Source organism: Chrysemys picta, chromosome 22 (assembly GCF_011386835.1).
Source record: "Chrysemys picta bellii isolate R12L10 chromosome 22, ASM1138683v2, whole genome shotgun sequence".
NCBI classification, from domain to species: Eukaryota; Metazoa; Chordata; order Testudines; family Emydidae; genus Chrysemys; species Chrysemys picta.
In genome coordinates this window covers 3,131,633-3,145,073 of record NC_088812.1, presented here as the reverse complement: position 1 = coordinate 3,145,073, position 13,441 = coordinate 3,131,633, and the positions used below count along the sequence as shown (strand labels likewise).

The window sequence follows — 13,441 nt, the reverse complement described above, 5'->3', positions numbered from 1 at the left end:
CAGGGCCAGCGCGAGAACCCAGGAGTCCTGGAGCCAACCTCCCACCCCCCAACTCTAACCGCTCCCCTCCCAGAGCTAGCGTGAGAACCCAGGAGTTCTGGAGCCAACCCCCCAACTCTAACCGCTCCCCTCTCAGGGCTGGCGCGAGAACCCAGGAATCCTGGAGCCAACACCCCAACTCTAACCGCTCCCCTCTCAGGGCTGGCGCGAGAACCCAGGAGTCCTGGAGCCAACCTCCCACCCCCCAACTCTAACCGCTCCCCTCCCAGAGCTAGCGTGAGAACCCAGGAGTTCTGGAGCCAACCCCCCAACTCTAACCGCTCCCCTCTCAGGGCTGGCGCGAGAACCCAGGAATCCTGGAGCCAACCCCCCAACTCTAACCGCTCCCCTCCCAGAGCTAGCGTGAGAACCCAGGAGTCCTGGAGCCAACCCCCCAACTCTAACCGCTCCCCTCTCAGGGCTGGCGCGAGAACCCAGGAGTCCTGGAGCCAACCCCCCAACTCTAACCGCTCCCCTCCCAGGACTGGCGCGAGAACCTGGACTGACACCCAGTCCTCCCCCACTCTAACCGCTCAACCTCACTGCTGCCTCGGAGCTGGGACAGAACCCAGGAGTCCAGGGTTCTCCCTTCCCCCCTCAAATTCTCTGTGAGCCTGGGGGCGGGTTTGGGGGTGCTGATCCCTTCCACAGAGCAGTGGAGCTGTGAGGAGAGGAGCCAAATCTCTCCTGCCTCCCCCTGACCCCCAAGGGGTGCAGACCACGGCCCCGGGTCAGGGTTCAACCCCTCCCCCAACACTCTCTCACCCATAGGCTCCATTGCTAATAAGTTTGATGGTTTCAAAGTCCCCTTCTCCGGGCGGTTTCTTGTGTTTCAGGGCAGCTCCCCGGCCCTGGAATAAATCACACGCATCACTGAGGGTAGGGGTGGGAAAGAGGGAGCCCCGACCCCCCAAATCCAGCCCCCATGTCAGCCCTCGGGCCCCACCAGCTCCCAGCCCCCTGCTCTAACCACTAGACCCCACTTCCTCCTAGAGCACCGGGTGCCTGGTGTTCCCATTCTGGGCTAAAGCCAGGTGGGGCAGCCTGGGCCCAGCGCCCGGGCGCAGGGGGCTGGGAGTTGCGTTTGTGCGTGTAGCTGTGGGGCTGGGAGTCCCTGGTGGAGTGGATCTAGGGGGTGTGTTGTTTCTGGGTCTGTGTATGCGTGTCTGTGTCCAGTGTGTCTGTGTGTTGCTTCTGGGGTTGTGTATCTGTGTGTGTGTGTGTTATTTCCAAGTTGATGGCTCTGTGGGGAGTGTAGTGTTTCAGATGTTGTGTGTCTGTGAGGGAGGTGGCTCCGCAGGGAGTGTGAGTGTGTTTGTGTGTGTCTGGGGTGGGTTGTATTGTTCCTGGGGTTGTGTGTGTCTGCGGAAAGTGTATGTCTCTGCATGTTGTTTCTCAGGCTGTGTCCTTCTGGGGTGTGTGACCGTTGGCAGCATTTGCGTGTTGTTTGTTTCTGGGGCTGTGGCATGTGTGTCCATGGGGAGTGTTTCTGGAGTTGTGTGTCTCAGCAGGGGTGCTGTTTTGGGGGTCGTTTCTCTGGAGCTGTGTGACGGTGGTGAGTGTGTGTGTCTCACAGGTTGTGTGGGTTGATTCTGGGGTTGTGTCCCTCTAGCCTTGTGTGTGTGCTGCATGCTGGACTGTGTGTGTCTGGGGTGGACTGTGGTTTTGAGGGTTGGTTCTCGGAGGGGGTGTGACAGGGAGGTGTGTGGGTGCCTCTTGGGTGAGTTGTGTGTGCTGTTTCCGGGGTTGTGTCCGTCTAGGTGTGTGTGATTATGTTGCACACCAATCTGTGTGTGTTTCTCTGTAAACCTGTACGGGAGCGTGCGGGTGTCTGGGCGTTGTGTGGCTGTGTGGGAGTGCGGTTGTGTTGCCTCTGTTGTGCGTTCGTATCTCTGAGTGGGCAAATGCCCTGTGCCATACTGCCACCCAGTGGGACCCAGCGGGATGGCGCCCATTACAGCACCTCGGGCCAGGGCACGGGGGCAGTTCTGACACACACAAGGGCTGTTCCAATCCCCTCCACTAGGGGGCAGTGGGATGGCAAGTCCCCCACATTATTATGGCCCCATCAGTAGAGACCCAGAGCTGTGGGGCACCAGCCCCAGCCGTCACATGCTGCCCACCCCCCATGGCTCGGAGCCCTGATGGCCACGTGCTGTCTGCAAACCTGGGGGCGGGGACTTACCTCCATGAACTCGTCTGTCTCGGGCGTGTTGGATCCACCGCTGTCGTGTTCCTCCAGATGCACCATGTCTGGGGAGAAACATGGACTGAGGAGAGGGGTCACGGGAGCCCCCAAGTAACGAAGGAAGGGCAATGCGGGCAGCCACACACACACACACACACACACACGGACACATGCACAGGGATAGACAAGCCAGTCCCAGACAAGGCAGGCGCGTACACACGTGTGCATGCTAACATGAATGTAGTCACGTGTAGGCCCACACACAGATACACGCATGCAGTCATACAGGCACACACACGCGGCTGCAAACACACATGCAGTCATACATACACATATGCAGTCACACATATGCATATAGACATATGCACAGAGTTGCAAATACATGTATGTCTTCAGACACCCATGTGAATGCTAACACACATGTAGTCATAGAAATGCAAGCACAGACACATGCCTGCTAATGCACAGTCACACACCCACATGCAATCACACACACACGTGTATGCTAACATGCACAGTCACACACCAATGTGCAACACACACATGTGCCTGCTAATACACATGCAGTCACACAGCCACATGCAATCACACACACACATGTGTATGCTAATACAAAAATGATAATACACAATCACACACCAATGTGCAATTACACACACATGTGCCTGCTAACACACATGCAGTCAAGCAGCCACGTGCAATCTTACACATGTGCAGTCACACCCCAATGTGCAATAACACACACACACATGCAATAACACACACAGGAATGCTAACACACGCAGTCACACACTCACCTGCAGTCACGCACACGTGCATGCTAAGACGCACGCAAACACCCACATGCCATCACACACACTTGTGCAATGCCAACACGCATGCAGTCGCAGCCACCCATGCTCGCCAGCATAGGCCTGGCCACAGAGGGCACCGGTCCCCGTGCCCCTCTCCCCTGCCGGGGTTACCTGTGAAGGGGTCGCGGGTGAGGCCCAGTTGGCTGATGATGTAGCGGGGAATGTCCGTCTTCATCAGGTGTCCCTCCTTGGCGTGATCCTCAGCCGCCTCCAGCAGGTGGTAAAACTCCTCGGGGTTAAACTCCTGCAAGACGCCGGCACGGCCACCCAGCCCCGTCACTAACGGGCAGGCAGGGGCGGGGCACACCCCCATATAGAGACACTGCGGGCTGGGGAGACACCCCAGGGCTGCCCTTGTGTCCGAGAGCAGGCACTGGGAGGTGTGTGCCCCAACTATAGATCTGCACGCAGGGCGGGTGGTTACCAGGTCAGCGAGCAGGATGGGAGCGGGGCACTGGCATACCAGGGACTGCCAGCAGGGGGCACAGCAGGTGTGTGCCCTTGTTTGCATCAGTCTGTATAGGCGTATCAGGGGTGTGTGTGTAAGTGAGTGTGCATCAGGCATTTCTGTGCGAGTGTGTATCAGGTGTTTGTGCCTTTGTGTGTTTCAGGGGTGTGGGGTGTATGTGTGTGTCAGGTCAGGCCTTGCAGGCATTTGTGCACATCTGTGTTGGGGGTGTGTGTGTGTTGGTGTGTCTCTATGTCCGTTTCAGGTATTTGTGCGTGTCTGTTTCAGGTGTGTGGGGGAGGGTGTATTTGTGTTTCAGGGATTTGGACATGTGTTGGCGTGTGTGTGTGTTTCAGGTGGGTGGGAGTGGGTGTCAAGTGTGTGGGGGTGTATTTGTGTTTCAGGTGTGTATGTGTGTTGGGATGTGTAGCATGACAAGGTGGGTGAGGAAATATCCTTTATTGGACCAACTTCTCCTGGTGAGAGAGACAAGCTTTCGAGCTACACAGAGCTCTTCTTGTGTGTGTCGGATGTTGGGGGGGGGGTTGTGTCTCAGGTGTCTTTGTTCGTGGATGTATTTTGGGTGTTTGTCAGGGGACTCTCTCTCTCTCTCTCACACACGCACACACACAGAGCTGTGTCCTTTGTCTCCGTCTCAGAAGCTGCCGGACCCTCCCCCTGGGTCTCCCCACCCCATGTCCCTGGGCGAAGCGGGGGTCACACACTGCTTGGCGAGTTAGACGGCTGGGGCTCTCGGGGTTCAGAGCAGAGGGGCTACCTACATCCTAGCTGGAGGATGGCTCTGCCTGTCTCTGTTGCCATGACGGCCCTCTAGCAACTGGGCAGCGATGGCTGTTGCCACAGCAACAGGCCGCATCAGCAACCTGCCTTGGCCAATGCCACACCGCTCCCTGCTGCCAGCTTGCTCGCCATTGGGCCAAGGCAGCAGCCCAATCAGTGGCCAGCACTGCTGTTGTCAGGGCGACCGGCTGGGTGCCATCCGATTGGCTGGCATGGGTGATCCAAGCTGCCAGGTTTGGGGATGGCTATGGGGGGAACATAGAGAGATAGGGGCAGGCTGGGGGTGTGAGTGGGGGAGCTGGGGGACAGGCACAGGGGGGATGGGGACAGGCACAGAATGGAGTCAGAGAGGTGGGTAGAGCAGGAGTGGGGCTAGGAACCAGGATTCCTGGGTTCTCCCCCTGGCTCTGGGGGACGAGCTGGGGGTCTAAGTGTTTAGAGCAGGGGGGCTGGGAGCCAGGACTCCTGGGTTCTATCCCAGCTCAGGGAGAGGAGTGGGGGTTAGGGGGCAGAGTAGGGAGGCTGGGAGCCAGGACTCCTGGGTTGTCTCCCCGGCTCTGGGAGGGGAGCGGGGGCTAGTGGTTAGAGCTGGGGCTTGGCATAGGGTTAGGGTTAGAGCAGGGATGCTCGCAGCACGGTGCTCTGACGGGCAGCAGGGCTGGGATCTGGGTGTCCCAGAGGAGAGCCCCAGCCCCTAGCGTGGGGCGCAGCAGAGTGGGGGGCTCCTGCCCGCCCTCACCAGGCACTCCAGGAGCCGCGCCGGGCGGGAGATGATGATCAGCAGCTTCTTCACCAGCTGGGTCACGAAGGCGACTTCCAGGCTCTCCGAGCGCTCGTAGGCCTGGGGGCGGGGGCGGGGGGAGATGAGAGGCAGCCCATGCCGGCCCTATGTCCTGGGCCTGCCCCAGAGAGCCTGCCCTCCTGCCCCACGCCACTCGCATCATCCCCAGGGCCCTCATCATGTCCCCCAGCACCCTCCTGCTCCCATCGCATCCCTCTGACCCCCCGTCCTACCCCTGTTGCCCCAGCCCGCTCCCGGCACAGCTCCACTGCCCCATCACCGCCCAGCCCGCTCCCGGCACAGCTCCACTGCCCCATCACCGCCCAGCCCGCTCCCGGCACATCCCCATTGTCCCATCACCCCCCAGCCCGCTCCCGTCACAGCCCCACTGCCCCATCACCCCCAACCCGCTCCCGTCACAGCCCCACTGCCCCATCACCCCCCAGCCCGCTCCCATCACAGCCCCACTGCCCCATCACCCCCCAGCCCGCTCCCGTCACAGCCCCACTGCCCCATCACCCCCCAGCCCGCTCCCGTCACAGCCCCACTGCCCCATCACCCCCCAGCCCGCTCCCGTCACAGCCCCACTGCCCCATCACCCCCAACCCACTCCCGTCACAGCCCCATCACCCCCCAGCCCACTCCCGTCACAGCCCCACTGCCCCATCACCCCCAACCCACTCCCGTCACAGCCCCACTGCCCCATCACCCCCAGCCCGCTCCCGTCACAGCCCCACTGCCCCATCACCCCCCGGCCCGCTCCCGTCACAGCCCCACTGCCCCATCACCCCCCAGCCCGCTCCCGGCACAGCCCCACTGCCCCATCACTGCCCAGCCCGCTCCCGGCACAGCCCCACTGCCCCATCACCCCCCAGCCCGCTCCCGGCACAGCCCCACTGCCCCATCACCCCCCAGCCCGCTCCCGGCACAGCCCCATAACCCCCCAGCCCACTCCCGTCACAGCCCCACTGCCCCATCACCCCCCAGCCCGCTCCCGTCACAGCCCCACTGCCCCATCACCCCCCGGCCCGCTCCCGTCACAGCCCCACTGCCCCATCACCCCCCCGGCCCGCTCCCGTCCACACCCGCTGGCAGCCCCTCCCCCCACTCACGTCCTGCAGCAGCTTCTCCATGTTCTCCTGCAGCTCGTAGAAGTAGATGCTGGTGATCAGCCCCTCGCGGGCCTTGGCCAGGCAGTCCCGGGCCAGCTCGATCACCTGGTGGTGGATGAAGCTGAGTGCCCCGTCGGCCAGGGGCAGCACGCTCTCCGGCTCGAAGGCCGTGATGAAATCCTGCAGCTTCTCCTCCATCTGCGCCGTGGCCTGGCCGGGGGCGGGGATGGGGAGACTCTACTGAGCCGGCACCGGGGGGGGGGGCGTTTACCCCAGAGACCAGACTGCTCTGAGCAGGAACCCCACTGCCCTCCCTGAGCCAGGGCAGAACCCAGGAGTCCTAGCTCCCAGCCCCCTGCTCTAACCGCTCTTCCCCACTCCCCCCTTCCCCAAGCCAAGATGGAACGAAGGCGTCACCTGGCCTGTCGCAACCCAACCTTGGCTAGACCCCCCAGACCTCTGTCTCTTGGTCCCAGGGGTGAACGAGACCCTGAGGGGAATGGGGGGCGGGGTCCCCCCTCCGACCCACCCGGGATCCCCCATGGGAACAGTCAGTGGTTGTACAGCGTTTCGCCACCAGAGGGCTCCCTTCCCAAAGGAAACACCCCCCGGGAGGGGGGGTGTCCTGGGGTCCTGCTCAGCCCGTCCTGCCCGACTCCCCTTGCCCAGAGACTCACAGCCGGGAGCTTTGCCCACAGGCGCTGCAGGGACCTCGCAGGCCTCCCCGCTGGCGAATCCCACACCAGGGCACAGGGCTGCCCTGCTCCCCGGGCCCCCATCCTGCTGCACCCCTGGGCCCCCGCTCGCTGGACTCTGCCAGGCCCCCGGGCCCCCACCCCTGCTCCCTGGGCCCTTGTCCCCTGTGCTGCCCTCAGGGCCTGTTCCTCCCCCCCCTCCCCCCGCATACCTTGGGGAACCGTTCCTTGTACACATGGTTCATCATCACTATCTCGTTGTCGTAGGAGGAGGGGGAGCGGCCCGGGCTGCAGGGCAGGGAGGGGGGGAGGAGTCACTTGGTGTTCCATCTCCGTGCCCCCCCCACGCCGTGTTTCCCCCCAGTGCCTCCCACCTCCCAGAAACCACCCACCCGGCGCTGAGATGCACCTCTGGGGTGGAGACCTGGGAGCTGTTACACCAGAAAGGCTTTGCACAAGGGATTGCACCCCCTGCTAAGCCCCTGATCCCTCTCCTGATCACCCTGCTGGGGAACTGGGGTCAGCACTGGCTTTGAGAGGAGAGCGCCCCCTCCTGAGCCCCCACTTCCCGCAGCACAGCACCCGCTAACCTCACTGAGGCCAGCATCGACTGCTGGGGGAGGGCGCCCCCTGCTGACCCCAGCCCCAGGGGAAGGGAACAGACGCTGGGGGAGGGGGAGTCCGGAGGGGATGGGGGCGTCCCCTCTGCTCCTGCAGTACCTGAGGCTCCGGGACCGGGGGCGCACGGCGGGGGAGCGGCGCCCCCCATCGTCGTCCGTGATGCTCTCGGTGCTGCCGAAGTGCTTGGAGAGGAAATGCAGCTCGTCCATGGTGGGCTGGTAGGGCAGCTGGTGCAGCCGCTCCTGGGATGAGCAGGACGACTAGGGAGGGAGAGAAAGAGGAGGGTTAGGAAGGGACCCGGCACTGAGGTTGTAGATAAATCTCTGATAATTTTCATATGACTTTCAAGGTGCAGCCACCTCTGGGGTGGGGCGTGTCAGGTAATTAACCGCCGCTTTGGAGAGGAAGTGAAAGAGACTCCCACGCCCTATTAGAACTGCAGCACAGCGCCCCCTAGTGCTGCACCGAAATCAGCCCTGACAGAGTGAGGAGAGCGCCCCCTGCTGACTCCCCGCCCCGCTCCCTGCAGCGCCGCACTGGGCCAGCGTTGTGTGGACGCGCCGGCCGGCCCTACCCGCCCGTCTGGGGGGTCGACACTCACCGACACGGTGGAGCTGGGCGTGTTGGTTCCATATCCGGACGAGGGAAGGGAAGCCAGAGACCAGCGGCGCCCGTCTGCCCTGAGGGGACCAAACAGCGGAGGGTGAGGGGATCCGGTCTAGTGGGGATCCAGTCTCCAGAGAGCAGTGAGGGCCTCGGCCCCGTCCAGCCCAGCCGCCCCCATGCCAGGGACTTGGAGCTGCTGCCTGGCTTGTGGGATGGGGGAGAACGGGGCTGAGCAGAGATGCCAGGCAATGCCCCACCCGAACAGCTACATGGGGACCCCCGCTCTGAGACCCGGGGGTCCCCTAAGGGCTCGGGGGTCACACACGGGGCCACTGGGAACGATGGTGGTGTTAATTAACTCCCCTCCCAGAGCCAGGTATAGGACCCAGGAGTCCTGGCTCCCAGCCCCCCTGCTCTAACCCACCAGCCCCCGCTCCCTTCCCCGAGCTGGGGAGAGAACCCAGGAGTCCTGGCTCCCGGCCCCTTCACTCTAACCCACCAGCCCCCGCTCCCCTCCCAGAGCTGGGGAGCGAACCCAGGAGTCCTGGCTCCCGGCCCCCTCACTCTAACCCACCAGCCCCCGCTTCCCTCCCAGAGCTGGGGAGCGAACCCAGGAGTCCTGGCTCCCGGCCCCCTCACTCTAACCCACCAGTCCCCGCTCCCCTCCCAGAGCTGGGGAGAGAACCCAGGAGTCCTGGCTCCCAGCCCCCCCGCTCTAACCCACCAGCCCCCGTTCCCCTCCCCGAGCTGGGGAGAGAACCCAGGAGTCCTGGCTCCCTGGCCCTGTCCTGCTCACACTCCCTTCCTGGCTTTGGCCCAAGCCGGCTCCACCAGTCCCTCGCCCCGTCCCTGCGCCAGGGCGCATGGGGAAGGCGCCATGCGGAGGGACAGAGACCTCGCGCCCCGTGGGCCGGAATGGAGAAGGGAGCGGCACTTTCCACCAGTTGGTTCAGCCGAGGGACGCCAGGACCGGGAGGAGACGGCGCCATTTCTCCCCGGGCTCTTGGCAGGGGTTGGTGTGGGTGGGCAGGGCTGTAATCAGAGCAGGGAGCGGCAGCTGCAGCCTCTTGCGTGGGCCAGGGGATCGGATGGGAGCCAGGACTCCTGGGTTCTCTGGGAGGGGCGTGGGGTCTAGTGGTTAGAGTGGGGGGGCTGGGAGCCAGGACTCCTGGGTTCTATTACCAGATATAGGAGGGGAGTAGGGTGTAATGGGTAGAGCGGGGGGGGGAGGGGCTGGGAGTCAGGACTCCTGGGTTCTCTCCCCAGCTCTAGAGCCAGTTCAGGCTTTGGTGTTTTGTGCTGAGGCGGCTGGCGGGTGGGAGGGTGTCGGTTAGCTGTGGAGGGAGAAGGTTGTTTATGGTGAAGACACCTGGGAACTGGGCTGAGGCCCGGTAAACTCGTTCCACTCCCCGGAGACTGGCACCAAGGGGGCGGCGCAGCCCTTACCTGCGCGAGGTGGTGAAGGAGAAGTGGGCGGGTGCATTGGGGGAGAAGTTCCTCGGGCTGTCCAGGGGGCTGCTGCCTGCGAGGGAGAGGGAGCAGGGGACGACAGACAGACATAGAGCATGTTAGGATTCCCCGATGGATAGCATCCCAGCGCTGCCACCAACACCAAATGCTTCCCCCATAGAGGGCAGAGCCACAGGGGGTGGACTACATTGTTATTGGCCGCTGTTCCCACTTCCTCCCAAGAGCAGCCAATGGGGTGGAAGGCAGTAATACTTTTGTAAGCTTTAATAGACATTTTGTAACTTTTGTAAGCCTAAATTCATTACAGCAGGTCATAAAATCATAGAATCTCAGGGCTGGAAGGGACCTCAGGAGGTCATCTAGTCCAGCCCCCTGCTCAAAGCAGGACCAATCCCCAGCCAGATTTTTGCCCCAGATCCCTAAATGGCCCCCTCAAGGACTGAACTCACAACCCTGGGTTTAGCACTCAAGCCACTGAGCTATCCCTCCCCTAATGTCAGGCAAAGTTGGTGGCGGTTGGAGAAAGTGGTGATGGGGGCATGAGAAAGAGATGGATGGATGCAGAATCCGTCCATGGACAGACAGCTGTATTAGCAGATAGATAAATGGATGGATGGATGGATGGATGGATGGATGGATGGATGGATGGATGGATGGATGGATGGATGGACTGACAGAAGAATGGACAAATGGATAGACTGATAGATAGATGGGCAGAAGGCTAGATGGGGAGATGGATTGGAGATGGATGAATGGATGGATGATCTGAAAGACAGAAGAATGGATGGATGGACTATAGTGAGGTGGACAGTGGATGGATGGATGGATGGATGGAGAGATGGATTGAAAGAGATGGATGGTTGGATGGATGGATTGAAAGAGATGGATGGAAGGATGGATGGATGGATGGAGGACTCAGGAACGAATGACTGGTTAGAGTGATGGATGGATGGATGGATGGATGGATGGATGGATGGATGACTCAGGAACGGACGACTGGCTAGACTGATGAATGGATGGATGGATTGAAAGAGATGGATGGATGGATGGATGGATGGATGGATGGATGGATTGAAAGAGATGGATGGATGGATGGATGGATGGATTGACAGAGATGGATGGATGGATGGATGGATGGATTGAAAGAGATGGATGGATGGATGGATGGATGGATTGACAGAGATGGTTGGATGGATGGATGGATGGATGGATGGATGGATGGATGACTCAGGAACGGACGACTGGCTAGATTGATGGATGGATGGATGGATGGATGGATGGATGGATTGACAGAGATGGTTGGATGGATGGATGGATGGATGGATGGATGGATGGATGGATGGATAGACAGAGATGGATGGATGGATGGATGGATGGATGGATGGATGACTCAGGAACGGACGACTGGCTAGATTGATGAATGGATGGATGGATTGAAAGAGATGGATGGATGGATGGATGGATGGATGGATGGATGGATTGACAGAGATGGATGGATGGATGGATGGATGGATGGATGGATTGACAGAGATGGATGGATGGATGGAGGACTCAGGAACGGACGACTGGCTAGACTGATGAATGGATAGATTGACGCTGTGGTAAATGAATAGACAGGCAGACGGACGGACGGACGGGCAGCCAGACACAAGGCCCCAGGGATGGAGCCAGACGCAGAGCTGGGCAGCCGTTGGCTGATGGGAGCAGCCCCGGGCCAGCGAGGGAAGGGAACCACCCGTGGTGGGGGCAAGCGCTCCCCCTGCTGGCTACGGAGCAGCATGGCTGGGACGACGCTGGGTGGATGGAGTCCCGGGCTGGGGGAACTCACCGATGTGACCCGGGAGGGGGGAGTGGGGCCGCGGCAGCGTCGGGGACGTGCTGGTCAGGATCAGGCTCTTCCTGTTACTGGTTCGGCAGCTGCAGAGAAGGGAAAGAACAAGAGAAGGGGGGACAGGACTCAGTGGGCCGGCTCGGGGGAAACGGGGTCTGACCCCAGTCCCAAAGCCAGTATGTGATCAAGGGAGTTTCAAGAGACAGCTCCCCTTTGGCGTCTTCTCGACCCCCTCTGGCCCAGGCCTAGAAACCATGAGCTCTGCTCCACTCCGCTCCCAGCACCGGGGAAAGAACCCAGGAGTCCTGGCTCCCAGCCCCTCCCCACTCTAACCACTAGCCCCCACTCCCCTCTCAGCACCGGGGAAAGAACCCAGGAGTCCTGGTTCCCAGCCCCCTCCCCACTCTAACCACTAGCCCCCACTCCCCTCCCACCACTGGAGAAAGAACCCAGGAGTCCTGGCTCCCAGCCCCTCCCTGCTCTAACCACTAGCCCCCACTCCCCTCCCACCACTGGAGAAAGAACCCAGGAGTCCTGGCTCCCAGCCCCTCCCTGCTCTAACCACTAGCCCCCACTCCCCTCCCACCACTGGAGAAAGAACCCAGGAGTCCTGGCTGCCAGCCCCTCCCCACTCTAACCACTAGCCCCCACTCCCCTCCCAGCACCAGGGAAAGAACCCAGGAGTCCTGGTTCCCAGCCCCTCCCCACTCTAACCACTAGCCCCCACTCCCCTCCCAGCACCGGGGAAAGAACCCAGGAGTCCTGGTTCCCAGCCCCTCCCCACTCTAACCACTAGCCCCCTCTCCCCTCCCAGGGATAGAACCCAGGAGTCCTGGCTCCCAGCCCCTCCCCACTCTAACCACTAGCCCCCACTCCCCTCCCACCACTGGGGAAAGAACCCAGGAGTCCTGGCTCCCAGCCCCTCCCCACTCTAATCACTAGCCCCCACTCCCCTCCCACCACCGGGGATAGAACCCAGGAGTCCTGGCTCCCAGCCCTAAGCAGTAGGGCCCCTCCCAGCCGTTTGATGGGGACAGACGTCAGTGACGACGTCTGTGCTGCCCTCCTCCCGAATTCCCCCCACTCCGGCACCAGTGCCCAGCCCCAGGACAGGAGCTGCAGGGCTACCAGGCCCTCCCTGCTCTAACCACTACACATCACTCTCCTCCCGGGGCCAGGCTCCCCATAGGCCTATAACCTTCACTTCAACTGCAGGAAGGGTGTGACAACATCCCTGCCCAGCTCTCTGAGGGGAGTGGGGCCTAGTGTTTGGGGAAGGGGCTGAGAGCCAGGACTCCTGGGTTCTATCTCCAGCTCTGTGAGGGGAGTGGGGCCCAGTGGTTGGGGGGGGCGGGGCTGAGAGCCAGGACTCCTGGGTTCTATCTCCAGCTCTGTGAGGGGAGTGGGGCCCAGTGGGTGGATGGGGGGGGGCTGGGAGCCCCCACTATTGTGCTGTGTTTTCATGCCCGGTCAGGAACAGACTCCAGAACGTCTCACACAAGCTGACCCCAGGATCCTGCTTAAATTATCCAGCCCTGACATTCTCCCCTCCCCCAGCCCCATCTCTCACATTCTCCTGCTGGTCCTGCCTTGCTCTGGGCTCCTACCCAGCTGCCAGGCTCCACCCCAGAGCTGGTTCACGGCCGAAGTGGCGAATGAGGTAACTCACCCAAGGTCACACAGGGAGTCAGTGACGGAGCTGGGAATGGAACCCAGGAGTCCTGACCTCCCCCCCCCCCCAGCAACAAAACAAACCAACCCAGAGATAAATCAGGATTGAGGTGCAATAAACAAAGATGGAGAAGGGGAGTGCCAGGAATGAGGGGCATCGGTAGAGCTGGGAGCTGGGCTGGGATAGCAGGGGCTGTGGGTCAGAAGTGAGGGGCACCAGCAGAGTTGTGGGGGGAGGCCAGGGCTGAGATAGCAGAGGCTGCGGGTCAGGAGTGAGGGGCACCGGCAGAGCTGGGGGGAGCCCAGGGCTGGGATAGCAGGAGT

General features: G+C 61.6%; 1 protein-coding gene across 1 annotated transcript in view; it reads right to left on the bottom strand.

The window, feature by feature from the left end:
• Positions 1–13,441, bottom strand: part of MAST1 (microtubule associated serine/threonine kinase 1) — a 35,844-nt gene that overhangs the window by 16,527 nt on the left and 5,876 nt on the right. Inside the window, 10 exon segments of the mRNA XM_065576264.1 lie at positions 805–890; positions 2,225–2,292; positions 3,193–3,325; positions 5,070–5,171; positions 6,224–6,433; positions 7,131–7,206; positions 7,639–7,799; positions 8,141–8,219; positions 9,592–9,667; positions 11,444–11,532. Coding sequence (XP_065432336.1) covers positions 805–890; positions 2,225–2,292; positions 3,193–3,325; positions 5,070–5,171; positions 6,224–6,433; positions 7,131–7,206; positions 7,639–7,799; positions 8,141–8,219; positions 9,592–9,667; positions 11,444–11,532 — 1,080 coding nt within the window.